Genomic DNA, 15,061 nt, shown 5'->3' with positions numbered 1-15,061 from the left:
GCTGGTAGATATTAGTCAGCCGAGCTCTGAGCACTGGCCAAGCGTGTCTTCAACACCGAACACGCATACGAGGCGCCTTATCACAGCCAACGCCAGTATGCTGCTCGCCAAGTTCCTCTTGCTGCCGTTCGCAGTCGCATCGACCGTTACACTTTATGTGTCGTCTGTGCCTGTCTCCGAAGGCACCGCCATCATCCCGTCGGCAATTCCCCTCGCACAGATCGAGTACGATGCAGATCAGTCCGTTGGCACATTGGCTTCGTACACACCACCGACGGGCTCCTACTCCGACGACCATCTCCTCCGCGTCGGGTTGACAGACGCCAAGACTGGATCATGGCGGGGCATCGTTACTTCAGCAGCCAGCTTTGCGGACCAATACCACAAGAAGTTCATCGTGCACGTCGACGAGAAGGGTGAACCGTACCACGTGGGCTTTGGAACAAGCGCAAAGGGTGCTGGAAATGAAGTGGAAGTCGAGATTGTGAAAAGAAACTTGGGACCCAAACCTGTGCTGAACAAACCCATCGTGCTGAATGCTGATGGCAAGTTGGAGGCCAAGGAACCTGAGAAGACCCTCCTGCAGAAGTACGTGTTGTCCCGGACAAAGAAAGGAGATTATGGGCTGACTTCATTGCAGGTACTGGTGGGCTCTTGCTCTCTTTGTGGTAGTACAGCTGGCCTCAGCTGGGGGAGACGGCAAATAAATATCCCAAGATCGGGTTTAGCAAGTGGTATAAATGCTTGGTTGCTACGCGTGTTCTACACTAGCGTGATACTGTGAGATTCGAGCTTTGCGACGAGTTCTCTACCCATGACACTGTGGTCTATGTATTGACCATAGGTCTGTGCCGTCCATCGCCTACTTGTTAATACGAAGGGAAATGTGGCTCCAAGAAAGATACAGCATATGTTACCGGCTCTTACGGGCCCGCCTATCGCAAACCCCAATCCTCTGTGCTTTATAAGATTCAAACTTAGCCCTCGACTGCTGTCAAGTAGGCTGGGAGCCCAGCCGGCCGTCGTAACTTCGCAGTCTATGAGGTCTATGCTGACCTGACGCGCCTGGGGTATTCGAACGAAGGCCTTCGCGAAGTGCCTTCATGTCCGCCTTGGGTCCACTCGTATTAGGGGTTGGCCGGTAGTAGCCTTGAACAGTACTAGAATTAGAGTACCGTAGTTGTTAACGATCCCCGGAGTATTTCTTGTGCTAAGAACCATGTCCACAAACATGGAAAGAGAGTTCACTGGGTGAAGCGTCACTGTCTAGAGACCCTATGTTAAGGCCTGGAAGACTGCCCAACGAAGAAGACTTGTAGATGATCGTGTCGAAGACCAACCCCTGCATGTTCGTATGACCGTATTCTGGGGATACGGAAGCGTATCTACGAGGTTGATCGTGACAGGAGCAGTGTTCCCATTCCCTTCTATGGCAATAGTATTGTTGGCATATGAGAAAGCTTGTCATGCGTTTCCCAAGCACCTGAGAGTATGAGCTCTCAAATCTTATCGATCCGTGTCGTCGCTGCGGCCTGGGTGTAAGACCATTGACCAAATCCTGACGTGATTGCCGGATGCAATAGGTTTGTGGATGGCAAGTAGCACGTTCAGCTCACTTGACATCTTTGCCCGCTTTCTTCGTTACTCCGTGTAACACAGGACCGATGAATGTTGGTTTGGTTACGTGGTTGTGAAGTACCTCGTGGTGATGAGAAATTTGTAAGATCAAATTCAACGCCAGACTGCACAGCCACATCGATAAGCGATATTCGCGAGCATTACAAGCTCACACAGCTGGGTCACGCATGTCAGTGGGCCATGGAGAATCTTTGCAAGAAAGTAGATGATTGATTCCGTGATGGTCTGAAGACGAAAAACGTGCTCGCATCTCTTGCGACCAAACTCCTCGCTTGTCCATTTGAACTCCGTCATGTATTGCTGCGTCATGCTCGTGTCGCTGAAGTCACATGCGAGTCCTCGAGCTTGGCTGTCCGTAACAGGGTATCGTACATGAGTAATTAAGGTATGTCGTCGCGCTTTCAGTAACGTCGGCGGGGTCCTCGTGGCGGTTCACGGCGGCCGCCTTCGCTAAAGCCGTATCTCCCGTCTTGCAAGCTTCCACCTCGGGCAGCGTCGACCTCCATGTCATCGAGTGCTTGCGTGACACGACCAGGTGGTGGTCGAGAGTGGGCAAGTGCGTTACTCGTGGGTGTCTCCTTTAGGTATACGTAGAGAGTTCTACCATCGGCCTGTGCGAATCTTAGTTTTCTGTGCTGGACAAGTGCGAGCGGGCTGTACAAACCTTCTGGCTATTGAAAGTCGCGATCACGTTCTCGGCTCCCTCTCTTGTTGCAAATGTGAGCTCCACCATGACCGTTGGGGAGGCTGTCAGCATCTTGCAGCCAAGGGACTCTCCTCCATGAGGTGCCATGACTGCCTCGATGTCTGACGCCGTTGTTCCAGGGGCGAAGTTACTGGCAATGACTGTGAACGGGCCAGTGCTCGCAACACCTTTGATGCTGAACCCCGGCGCATTGTCGTTGCGTCCGCTTGCGTTCTTGTTCAGAGCAGAAGCAAACTTGTCATATGTCCGGCTGTTGCGATCGATTTGAGAGGCAGAGGCCGGGCGGCCGAGCTTCGCAGCTCTGGCAGGCGGACCATTAGGGTTGTTGACCTTGTGCAGGTCGTGTTGCCATTTCCCATCAATGTTGCCAGAAGGCTTTGCCGACGATGAGCGACCCTTCTGGATACCGGCACCTCCGCTTATGCGACTCAGGAGCGTCGGCTTCTCCGGTGGCTGTCTTGACTTTGCGCCGGAACCCGATGTTGGGGTTGCTGTGCGGCCGCGAGAGCCTAGGAACTGCTGTGCAAGGTTCTCCTTCTGTTTCTTATCTCGCGATTCCTTGACGAAGCTAGCGAAGTCGGTCATGGTCGTCGATAATGGTCGGAGGGTTTGACGACTGGTGTAGAATCTGTTGGAGAGGTACAGCGCGTACGTCGAGGCTGCGCGTCGGTGTTTGGCGTGGAAGGAGCGACACGCACGGTTCGCCGGAGGTCTCTGCGCCGGCTCCGCCGCTAGCAGCAGTTTCCCTTCTTAAAACTTTGAGCAGCAGTTTCCTTTGCACAACACAACAGCCACGCGAGGTAAGTCACGCTCCTGCTCTTTGTATCTACACTTTCCATGAGGAACATACGTGTCGCCCCTATCTTACATGTAATATGGTGATCCGACCACTCAAGCCAAACGAGATGACTGAACTTTTCCAACTTTTCCGAGATTGTTATGAGATTGCGCCTAAAGAGCTTTCGCTAACTCATTCAAGCTGTTTGTGGGAACGACACCGGTCCTCTTCATTGTAGCGCTGCATCGCATGCTATGCGCACTGGTCGTGCTGCTTGGCCTCCATCGTAGCTCAGCGGAGCGCGTCCCTAGAAATCCGATCCGTCAGACCACGGTGGTATTGGACGTCGCTGAGCTACGCAAGACCTCAACACGTTAGTCCTACCTTTCGCATCGCCTTTACACTCCCTCTGCAATGATGAGCAACCTTAGTACTATCAAATACCGACCTACTCAGTGGGGATCAAAACAAGTTCGATTACCTGATACAATTTCCATCTTCACGCTCAGTAACCGTCTTTTGATGAAGTGCGAGACTGACATGAAATCAGATTTGACAACCCTAGACCCGCTGCAGGACTCACAGGTAGTGTGCACATGTCAAGGTACGTGCTTGTCCTTTTTTTTTCCTACTACGCTTGCATGATGTTACAATACTCCATGCTAACTCCTATGGCCTTCGGGTTGATGCTGGATAATACGTAATCTTTTCATCTTTCATCTGATTTGCTTTCTTGACACTGTCTTATCAATACAGCGATTGTCGAATTTTACTGACCTCGCCACAGAACTTTCTATGATGAATGTAGAAGCAGAAGCCTTAATGTCAGACGATTGTACATCAGTGTCTAGCGTGAGCAGTAGTGGCGGAAGAGCAATGACAGTCGTAGTAGCAGAAATCACAGATATATTGGTTGCCCGTGCACATTGTTTTCCCCTACGCACTTCGGCTCCATGATGGCGGATCATAGATCTTCGATTCCGTGACGACCCTTTCGGCGACTCCGTGGCGTTTCGCGCCCGGAAGTACTATGCTTCCGCATGACGTTACGTTTTCCCGGAGATCTGGTGTTACACACGGCGGACCATGTCTCAGGCCCACTCCGGTGTGAGGTATGTACCTCACCCTCACATGGTGCTCCCTATGACGACCCTATCGGATTAAGCCCAGCGCCAGCACGTTCACGCATGCATTCAGACTAGTTCTCAAACCAGCATTATCTCGCTGATACCGAACTTATAGCAGGTCGACCTCAGCTACTCAGCTGGTCAAGGTCTTGACGCTCGGCCACTCCTTCCTTCATCGTCGAAACAATAGGCCAATGCGGTTAGTGCATCATTTTCGAGTCCCAACTCTCCGGGCTAAAGAACATTCCCAAACTACTATGCACTTCCTTTTTAGCACCATCGAACCACTGCAGTTCACTCATTGCGACACTCGCTCCTTGTACTTCAGCAACCAGCGTGCAATCCTTGCATCTGCAGATCCACGGCACCACTGCACCACGGCTAGGCACCACTATCATAGGGTGACACTAGAATCAAATGCTCGCGCAAGACAAGCATGAAGGCAGCGGAAACACCGACCGAACGGCGTCAAAGAGACAGTCGAGACGTCCCACGAAGTTTATGTTCATCGACTCAAGCAATGGTGGTGTGAACGCAAAACCAGACAGGGTCGTCAGATCCTTTGTCATGAAGTCAGCTAGAAACAGAAAGTCGTGGAGCACTCGGCCAAAAAGTCCGAACGAGGGGGAGGATGTGCAGACAATACGTCAAAAGCAGCTTCCTGACCGTACCAGTAATCAAGACGCGCCTACTCCCACCAATCCATGGTCACCACAGAATTATCGCAAAGATTCTTTATGGGATAGCTATGCTGTTCCGTCGCCAACAAGCAGCAGGAGTGGCAGTGTATTCTCCACCTATAGCAGCAATCACACGTGCGATAGCCCAATGTCAGGTCACACAAGCCCCTTTGCGGAGTACGATCATGCGGACCACGTACACAATCCCCCGCTCGGACGGCAAACCGTGACACATGGTGATGGCTTCGACTTCGGTTTCACAAAGCCACTGAATTGCCTGTCAGTCCGTTTAGATGCACGCATGCAACAACTTCTCGACCAATGTTAGCAGAAACCCCCGTTCCCAAATCATTCGTATGCTGAAATTTGCCTAAGTTGTCGAAGGATCTGCACCAAGACTCATACCAGTTGATCTTCACAGGATCTCGTCTGCCACCACCACAGACTGGATAGCTAGGTGCATTACAAGTCCACACGGAGCGCCGTATATCTATGCAGCCTTGACGGCATCTGCACGTGCGGTCGGGCTCAACTGCGAGGCTTACAAGTGGCAAGCTGTCACCGAGATCAACAAGCTACTATCAGACCCAAATACTAGTACCGATGATACAACTATTGCTTCTGTTCTGATCTTACTCGCCTTGGAAGAATCCGCTCTTGCAGATCCAGGGCGGCAAGGCAGCGATAGGGAGCGGAGCTTGTCTGCAAACAGTGCTCATCGTAACGGTTTGAGGACGATGATAGGGCAAAGAGGCGGGCTTGCTGCGCTCCAGACCAACCGTTGCTTGCAGGTCTTCATATTGATGTAGGTGTTCTGAAACCCTCGACTCTTTGGCTCGAACGAGACGATGACCTCGAGTCACCCCTGCAGCATTCCTCTGCATGTATTTGTTCCGGATACTGACGTCATCTTCCAGGCACAGTATCGCTCAGTGTATCACTACATTCAAACGGCCCTATGCGCTGCTGCTAGATCGCATGGGTCAGGTTGAGGATTACAGCATGGTATCAGGCTTTGAGGCATCTCGAAACGACAGCGCAACGTCTTTCCACTTGTTGTGTTCTGATGTGGCGTTACTCAAGATTCTACGCTCTCTTGATCATTTCACTTTGGATCTTACCAACTGGTATGACAAGGGACGTACGCCCCGCCTCCTCGACCCCATTGATATTCAGAAACACGGGTGTCTACTGATGTACCAGCTATTTGATTGGTACAAGACAGATGAGGCCTCCGAACTTGCTGGAAGGCCGGCGAGTGGACCCACTGATCAGAGTATCTGCCTGGGGCATCTTGTCTTCCTAGTCATCGCCACAGAGCCGCATGCTCACACCTTTGGCTCCCGGCTCTCGAAGATGGTGAGTAAGCTTCGACGAGCTCTGCAGCGAGTTCCCACGTCGCAATGGATGATAGTGCCGGATGCGTTTCTTTGGACTCTCACTATGGGTGCGCTTGGTGCGAAGGGTTTGCCTCGATCTCAACAAACCAGTACCTCCGAGTTCAGTTTCTTCGCACAATACTCTCAACTGTCATTTACACTGACGACGGAATATAATGGATTCGTTACTGCGGACAGTTTATTGCATCGAGCTCATCGATGTCCGTGGATCTCATCGGTTTTCGATGCACAGGCGAGAAGGGTATGGGCGCAGATGGGTCTTTGCCTACCAGACATCGTTGACATGTACGAGTCGAGTAGTGAGGAGGAAGGAGTTTTGATTGACAACGAGCATGCAGTAGGTCAGTCGACCACGGCGAGGTTCTTCCCCGCTTCGAGGCCGGGATCCAAAAAGTCAAGCCCATCGTAGAAAGTAATTGTGTGAAACTTGGAGGTACGATACTATGCAATATCACTTTGATCGTCGAGCTCTACGGGCAATATGTATTGGCTGAAAATGGGACCAAAAATTTGACTTTGACATGCATATCTTGCGTTTACGGCATATAATCGGTCTATGCATGTTTGAGCTCTGCTCTGACAACTGTGTTGGTCTTCCTTCAGGCATCGATTGGATCTTACATGTCTCATCGATTACGCAACCCTGGGCTGTAGGCCAACAGCGGCCAGGATCTGACCTTCTAGGCTCTTGATATCAACGCCTGCCACCCAAGACATAGTTATAGTGAACGCCTCCTTCATTCAACGATAACAGATAATTGGAGCACATTAGGCTGAGCATCATACCTAATTCTACATCTAGCTTTAGAGTCATGACAATCACTCGAAGTACCTGAACCTCGCTGTGTGAAGTTACAAGGACACGTCACGTTCTGTTTGTGAAGAAGAATAGAACAGAGTTTACGTTTGTGGCCAGGCGTAAATTTCCACCGTAGGGGAGAATAGTGCCCCCGACTGGCGCTTTCATGGGGTCAATCACCGACCTAGTGGGCTATATGCGATACACTTTGTCTTGTCTTGTGGGAATCTCTCTGTCCACTATTTTGAGTTTGTGTTCTTACTCGCCAGGTGTCAAAATGGGGTGGCCTTGAACCACCCCGTATAAAGATGTATCATGCGTCAATTTTTAGACATGATAACTATGATGACTTCGACAAGAACTCCGCATTGGTATCTGTAGAGGTGAATACAAACTCCAATACCTACTCACAGCATGCCTCTGTGAAGTGAGTAGTGCATATATTTACTCGCGAAAAAGACCACAACATACCTACTTACAGCGAGTGCTGACTTTGGCACATGTGATATCGCAGTCGCGTCAAGGTTGGACCTTGGCCGAATACAAACTCTCGCTTCGCATTGCAAGCTCACCAAGAGCACTCACCTGATCCACGAGAACAGACCGCAGCTCTCAGTTCACACCAGACTTTCAATATCGCAACACCCAATACAAAGCCGCAAACAACCGCTCTTTACCACGTACCTGTAGATCTTACACAAAACTCCACCATCACATGAGATACATACCAGCCCCCCCAGTCTGGCAGAAAACTTACGCCTGGCATTGGCTCCACCCAATCTGCCAAGCCAATGCATATCTATGTAGCATGTGGCCGACCCTCCGCCAGCCGAGCCTAAATGCTCAACACCATGCCAAGCTAGTCAGGAATACTCACGATATACGGTGTAGGAAGCGACCTAGCTCCAGGCACGATACGGTCTGATACGACCGAACCTCGGACGAACGATACGGTGAGTTCGACGATTTCACCGGATGGTCAGTTTAGAGTTCGCTAGCGCATCGCATGCTCGCTCGCAGGCTTTTCCGTGATGCTGCGGGCCGGCAGCTTTTTCCGCAACCTTTGCAGAAGTGAAGCGCTTCGCTCGTCGCTCGGAGATCTGCCAGGTCTCAAGTCTGGTGATCAGTGAGATGCACAGGGCACAGGTTGTGCGCCCTATGGTGGGAAATTGCTCGCGCCTGAATTGTCAGCTGCATGTGCTCCTGGCAAACCCTGCGCAGGTCTTTTTTTCTGCCGGTGGGGCGCACTGGGCTTCCCGCTGTAAGTGCGAGGAATTTTGACAGCGGGGCTTGATTTCTTTTCGAGATCCGTGCGACGAGTCAGGCTGCCGTCGCGAGGCAGCAGGCAGCCTTGCCTTCCTGGAATGAAATATTCTGCCGAGTTGCGGCTCGGCGCGAAAATGCGTGCTGGACCCACTCCCATCGACCGAAATGCAGGTGCTGGCATGCAAGGGAGCATGTGTTTTCTCGAAAGTTCAAAGGGTGGAGTCTTGGGCTGACACATGCTGATTGACAGCTGGGATGGCCTCGTAGCCGCGTTGTGCGCATTCTTGGTTGTCGAAACGCCCAACAAACATCAGAGTGGTACTCAAGTCTCAGGCTACGACTTTCGTGCGAGTACCTACGCGTCGCCTGATGGCCTTGTCCGCGCGTTCCTCACATGCAATTTCTAGAACGACCGAACGTGTAATCCGGGTGCACGCGCGATCAAGCGTTCTCGATCTGGATAGCAACAGGATGAAGGATGCTGCCAATTCCGTATGTGAAGATTGGGTCGTGGACGTCATGAAAACACACTTTCCTGTTCGATACGATGCGTCACGTTGATAGCCTGAGACTTGTTCAACAGCATGATAGGTAATATGTAATGTCGTTTTGAACAACCTCGGTTAGCGAGCGGCAGAGACGTTGGTGTTCTGGTGAGCGTTCAGATAAGATTAGGATGTGGCTGGACGTGGCTGTCCCGGCAGTGCACCCTGAGTCTACCGTAGACTGAGGCTCAAAGTTCACACGACGAGCACCAGTGTTCAGCATCAGCACACCTAGTTGGCGTCCAGCATCAGCAAAGACCAGCTAGCACATTCAAGCGTGCGATAGGCCTCCGAGAGTGTCGGTTGAGCATTCAAGGACAAGAGAGAGGCTGGATGGATCTGATCGTCAGGCGCCTCATTGCGACGTGGAGACTTCGAAGCCACCTGTTGCTGTTGGACCCCAGTGGAGGTTGGGGCTGCCCGGAGGCGCATTGCCCCTTTGTGGCGAGTTCGACCACCGCACAGCTCATGTTGATCTTGTGTGGAGATTGTATGGAGAACTGTTGGCCAGACCGTCTTGCGTCGCAGTCAATCATCTCAGCGGAGGGGATGATAGGCATTCACACTGCCAACTCATCAATCGCATTGAATCGGCCTCTAGCAACTGCAATTGGAGGACGCTAACTCACACCGTGGTCGTTGAGCCGAGCCAAGAGATGCAGATTCGATGCGTGCCTGTTTCACGATGAAGTCGGTGAGCGAAACAGCTTCCTGCGCGACGCTTGTCGCGCTCTAACACTCAACATCGCACACCGCATAAGGAAGGAGCGGTACGTATGGCGTACGGGCTCCTAGAACCACAGATGAAACGACGAGCGGGCGGTTGACGATGCCAACACTGCACTCGGCCTGCAGCTTTCAGACTTACCAACTGAGACAAGCAAGTGTGGAGGGGCCTGCCGGTGTCGCACAGCTGCAGCGTGGAGAAAAAGGGAGATCAGCATGGCGACACCCTCTTCGCATTGACAACGTGGGGTCGAAGTCCCTGCTCTGATCTGGTGCAAAAAGTGTAAGGGTCATCCAAAGTCTTTACCAGGGGTACCTACTGCGATCTTGCGATGCTGTATCATTGCTCACGATCAGACAACCCGTTGTTTGGCTGCATGCACGTGATGACCGGAATTCTTGAATCCCATCGTCCGCTGCCAAACCGTTTTGGCTCTGTTCACGCACCAATAAGGACTCGGCCGAGTTGCGACGGAGCGGAAAGGAAATGTGACCGTAACCGTTCCCCCTCGGCATGACTCTGCACCATGACCTGCATGCCTACCCTGATCGGAGCCAAGTAAACCCCGACGGGACGAAGCAAGCCAGGAAACCCGAGCAGTACCGGCGACCTGCGTCCTAGCGAATACGCTGTACACGCAATACGCTCAGGCTGCAGTTCTGTACGTGGCTAGCCGAGGAGTCATCTGGCATTGTGCAGCGTGCAGGTCGGCGGAGCACTTTCGTAAGACACGTCGCAATGCCTTGCATCTAACGGGCTGGGGAGGCTCAGTTGTGTGGCAGTGAACTCACCGGAAGCGCAGTTTCGAATGGCAGGAATTGCGATGGTTGGAGCAGATCGCTCGCGTGCGGCGCACAAGATAGCCGCGTGTCACCGTGCTGATCGCGACGCGCGACTGCCTGGTGCCGCAATGGGCAGGCGCGACCGCACCTCACTAAAAGTCGGTGACTGTCGGTCAGGCAGAACTATTAGCAATTTTTCAACAACGCGATAGCCTGGAAAATATTGCGGCCTGGAGTCTGCAGTCAACCTGAATGCGAGGTGTTATCAATCCCATACTCGGCGACGTGCATGAAAGGCAACAATGCTGCGCAGCGTGACCGATGCTTAATCATTTGTTTTTGATTAGCGTGCAGACCGCGGCGATATCGTCACATGGAAAAAGAGGCACGAGATGCTTTTGATGAGATGATCACTTTGATTGATAGCTCTAGCTATTGCAAGGGGGAGTCTCAACCAGCCAATATGGGGGAGAGCTCATACCGCGCCCTGCGACCAGTTTCCCAATCCATACTCTTATATAAAATTCCGTAGATCTGAGTAGAGTTCGTTCCGTCCATGCTTCATTGCAGTTGTACTGCAGTAATAAGAAAAAGAAAATAGGTATAATGCTCGAAAATGCCACGCTGAAAAGGACTCGCTCGCTAAAATGCTGGATCAAATGCAAAAACAAATCACAAGGTCGCCGAGGCAACTTAGTAACTTGAGATGAGAGAAGCATTTGTATCCATGAATAGCGGCTCGTCGTCTTCGAGGTATTTCGATGGTGTCTTGCTGGCGTAGAATGTTGTTGTGAGCAAAGCCTCCTTCTCTGAGAATTCGAGCGATGCAGTGGGCGGCGATGTAGGCGGCGACTCGTCCTCGGAGTCCTCCTCATAGACGAGCTCGGGTGGTGATTGGATTTGCGAGGGGACACGAGTGAGAGTGAGCTCAGCGTCATCCTCCATGTCGTCGTAGTACTCCTCCTCATCCTCATCCAAGTCAAGCTCAACTGTGGAGATCTGGATGGGTGCTTGTGCGATGCGGCGGGGCATAGGGATCATGTCGAAGTCGTCATCGAAGTCAGACTCGGAGTCAGAGTCGGACTCGTCGTCCTCCTCAGCGATGCTGTCGGCCCACTGGATGTGTCGGGGCTCCTCAACCTTGGAGGTCTTAGCCATGGTCTGGTTGAACCATGCTTCTTGCTGGCGCTCGGCGTCTTGAAGTTCGATCATGAGGCTGTCGAGGAGGTTGGCGTGTCCGACAAGAAGGCGGAGGTCGTGGTCGGACCTGCAGGCTTCCTTGCCCAGCTTGGAGCGGGCAGAGGCGGCGATGTAGTAGGTCTGGGTGAGAGACATCTTCTGCTTCTTCTGGGGCGGCGATGAGATGTAGCGGGAGGCAGTGGTCTCAGCAGAGAACGGCTCAAAGTGGGTTTGTAGGCGGAGGTGCGATGTGGAAGGCATCTTTGTTATGTAGTTGTAGAAATATATGGCTAAGAAATGAGTCAGTTTGGTGACTGGAAGGCAGGACGAGGACGTACGAACCTTAATGTGCTAGCCAATGGGTGGAAGGTGATCCGAGCGTGGTATCTCCGAGATGTATGATGTGATTGTAATGTCGTTGTGATGATGTACCCGATATGTCAAGTAGATGTAGTCGACTGATGATCCTTTTGTTTGTTGTTTGATGTGATGCTGAATTGGTGCCCTGCAAGAAGTGGGCAAGCGTGTTTCTTATGTTTCTGGCGCTCGGAGGATGACCACGAAGCTTAACGGCATCTCGGAATTATTGGCGTTGTTTCCACTTTCCACCGCCCTTGACCGAGCGGTGAATCATAGGCGACAGGGGTGCCAGCTTACGCTACCAAACGTGCGCACGCCAGCAAAGCCTTCGGCCGATCCGGCGATTTGAGTGTCCCCTCGTGCTAGTGCATCCGGGTTCACCGCACTCATGCGCACGGAGAAGAGACGGACATACAGAACCCGCTGTGCCATGGTTCACTCGATTACCTATCACGCTTGCAGCAATTTTTGCGTTGTCGGTGTTTACTCGCAACGACGCATCTGGCATGCCGTCACCATCTGCATGGCTCTGGTTCAGGCACCAGCAACTTGTTACCCCGTGCAATGTATCTGGGTGCGCGTTGTTGTGCTGACAGGGGCACACGAGGTTGGAGGGTGCCTGGCTGCGCTGGGGTTGCTGGCGTAAGGCTCTCAGCTACAGCCACGGTGCTCTGCAGGCAGAGCGGTCAACCCTTCAATCTGTGGCTGTCAACGTGTTCGGGCATCGGTTGCCCGCTTACCCTGCCTTACTTGCACCCCGACCCGCAAAAATCCCTTTCTTTGTCCGCCTAGCGCCTCTCGCTCGCAACGCGAGGCTGCCGGCCACCGACTCTGCCACAGCTGAGATGAGCATTCCTACAATTTCCTTAGATTGGCTGGATCACCTCAATGCGAATAGTAAACAACATTGACAGCAACTGCTCTTTTGGGCAATTCCAGCCCATTCCAAATGTGTCCGCGCCTGACAAAGTCTCCGCGCATGACAAAGTCTCCGCAGATGAGCAACTGCTGTCGGACTGGGCGTCACGATAGCACCGCGCGGAGGAGTCGGACCAAAGCATCGCGACAAATTAGGGATGCGCATGATCGACGACGGGTGCAGCTGTCATCACCCCGCGCGGACGAATGACCACGACGATAACCATGAACGGAGGTTCGGTGCTCTAAAGTTCCTCTTTCCCCGGATCATCTGGAGACCGGCCAGACCACGCAGTTCTGTCATCCAGCGCTGCTTCACGTCATGAGTCGAAAGCTCAAGATGTCTGCAGTCCCGCATTCATGCTGAAAGGGCGCACGCATGTGTGACTCGCACGTAACCAAGGTACTGAGGGTAGCTTACATACGCTCGCGCAACTGTACATCTGATTGGTGGAGATAGCTCGCTTTGTAACGAGTGCTGAACAATCTTGTCTGACAAACTGCTGTGCTGCTAATCATGCAGTAGCCTCCACCTTAACGTTATTCGCAAACCTTGGAGCCTGATGACATAAAAGTGCTGATTTACGAGACACTTATCGCTTTCGCATGTTAGCAATCAATTGCGCCATTCTGCCATGGTGTTTTCGGGTCGCTTCACCACCAGGTTGGTTCAAGACTATCGACTCTTGCAAGACGAAGTTAGGTACTGTCAATACTACCATGCGACATTGACGATGCAATCTGCCGCACATTCCATGCAGCTTCTATTTTCGCACGTCAAGCATCGTCCTCCAGAAGCGCTGCACCACAGCCGTCGCACCGTTTCCGCGCCAACTCCACACGTTCACGCCTCGATGGGATGGTCATGCCTAATGCGGTAAAGCGCCAGTCAGCTGCTCGCTTCCCATGCCAGTTCCTGCCTGGCCTCACAGGTTGCACAGCCATTGCGCAGTAACGACACGAACGGGAGTAGGAATAGTACAAGTGCTTCGTCTCTCCATTAGGTACTCACCGCTGGCTCTGTACGAGGCTGATTGCTAGATTGGCAAACGCGCACGCCGACAACGGGCGCAATGCATGCACACTGCCCCAGTGTTGCGAGTGCAGTACAATGCGATGCTACCACGCGATTCGACATCGCTTCGGGCGCCAGTATGAGTTGATACTTGCTTACACTTTCTCTCGGAACGCAGTGCCAGCGTGACAGCCACTGCTGCTAGGGATTATTATCATCCTAATTGAGCGAAGGCTGCGAAATCAGGCCGCATTGCAGTCGTGAGCCTATTACGCCTGCAACTCAGCCAAACGATATCTACATTGACCGGTTTCGAGACAGCATCGTCGATCCAGTCGCACACACAGCCCACGCTGGAGTCCTGGCTCCGTCGTCTTATGCCATTGGTAATTTTCCTTCTAGAAGACCCAACGCTCCGGTAGCCGCACTGACGTGCACTGACTAAACACCAGGGTCTGCTGCAGCCCTACGGCCCTACGCTTTGACACTCAAACCTGAATCACTTGTCGTTGCCCAGCCAAACCGCAGGTCCCTGACAATGTTGCGGTCCTTTCTCGCTCCACAACCCAGCATCTACCCAGCTCCATTGTTCCCTGGGCTGGTTGGGCGAGACAGGCACTCGCTGTGTGAGGCACCATTCATAAGCAAACACCTGGTTGTTTGAAGCGCGCACCCGTCTTGCTAACTGCAAACAGTTGCAGTCTTGCGTTGTCTGAATCAATCAGCAGCGCTAGAGCTTACTTTGCAGACTTTCTGCCGCGGCCCGGAGAATCTTGAATGATCCAGTGCAGTACACAGTCGATGGTCACAACTGAGGACACAAAGTTCAAACCCATAAACTCCAAATGGCTATCAAAGATTGTTACTCGTCCAAACTCAAAGGGCTGCGTGGATTACCGCAATCATTCGGACTCTGTATTCATGGCGATCAGATAAACATGGTAGGTCAGCGACGCAAATCATAGTATCCTCTAGTTCTGAGAACGAACGTGTGGTATCCGACTGGAAAGATGACCTACGTACACAGCATTGTCTCATATTAAACCGCGAGCTCGCCTCGGCTTTGCCAGAGTCTACTCAAAAGCTGTGGAAGTTCATGCGTCCCCATGAGTTTCCAGGCCATACATTTAAGCAGTATCGT

The 15,061-nt window shown here is 52.3% G+C and overlaps 5 protein-coding genes across 5 annotated transcripts; 3 read left to right on the top strand and 2 right to left on the bottom strand.

Moving 5' to 3' along the window:
• Positions 1 to 97: 97 nt before the first annotated feature.
• Positions 98 to 707, top strand: C7974DRAFT_416774 (uncharacterized protein; the record flags this gene model as incomplete). Its single annotated transcript, XM_046144018.1, has 2 exons — positions 98 to 588; positions 641 to 707. 2 exons carry the CDS (start codon positions 98 to 100, stop codon positions 705 to 707), a joined length of 558 nt encoding a protein of 185 aa, XP_045993459.1.
• A 1,332-nt stretch (positions 708 to 2,039) lies between these two features.
• On the bottom strand, positions 2,040 to 2,929 carry C7974DRAFT_416773 (uncharacterized protein; the record flags this gene model as incomplete). Its single annotated transcript, XM_046144017.1, has 2 exons — positions 2,040 to 2,249; positions 2,303 to 2,929. 2 exons carry the CDS (start codon positions 2,927 to 2,929, stop codon positions 2,040 to 2,042), a joined length of 837 nt encoding a protein of 278 aa, XP_045993458.1.
• Positions 2,930 to 3,117: 188 nt separating this feature from the next.
• C7974DRAFT_402202 (uncharacterized protein) lies at positions 3,118 to 4,114 on the top strand. The gene is made up of 3 exons (XM_046142670.1): positions 3,118 to 3,495; positions 3,673 to 3,726; positions 3,910 to 4,114. Exons 1-3 carry the CDS (start codon positions 3,372 to 3,374, stop codon positions 4,077 to 4,079), a joined length of 348 nt encoding a protein of 115 aa, XP_045993457.1. The 5' UTR covers positions 3,118 to 3,371; the 3' UTR covers positions 4,080 to 4,114.
• Positions 4,115 to 4,373: 259 nt separating this feature from the next.
• C7974DRAFT_49371 (uncharacterized protein) lies at positions 4,374 to 6,754 on the top strand. Its single transcript, XM_046146733.1, has 3 exons — positions 4,374 to 5,252; positions 5,305 to 5,734; positions 5,847 to 6,754. The coding sequence occupies exons 1-3, from the start codon at positions 4,667 to 4,669 to the stop codon at positions 6,736 to 6,738; spliced, it is 1,908 nt and encodes a 635-aa protein (XP_045993456.1). The 5' UTR covers positions 4,374 to 4,666; the 3' UTR covers positions 6,739 to 6,754.
• A 4,090-nt stretch (positions 6,755 to 10,844) lies between these two features.
• On the bottom strand, positions 10,845 to 11,989 carry C7974DRAFT_402193 (uncharacterized protein). Its single transcript, XM_046142669.1, has one exon. The coding sequence runs from the start codon at positions 11,886 to 11,888 to the stop codon at positions 11,142 to 11,144; it is 747 nt and encodes a 248-aa protein (XP_045993455.1). The 5' UTR covers positions 11,889 to 11,989; the 3' UTR covers positions 10,845 to 11,141.
• Positions 11,990 to 15,061: the final 3,072 nt, after the last annotated feature.

The sequence above is a fragment of the Boeremia exigua genome (genome assembly GCF_020726555.1).
Source record: "Boeremia exigua strain MPI-SDFR-AT-0100 chromosome Unknown C7974scaffold_11, whole genome shotgun sequence".
Classification (NCBI taxonomy): Eukaryota; Fungi; Ascomycota; class Dothideomycetes; order Pleosporales; family Didymellaceae; genus Boeremia; species Boeremia exigua.
Note: the sequence above shows the minus strand (reverse complement) of the source record. Positions and strands in the feature narration are given on the sequence as shown.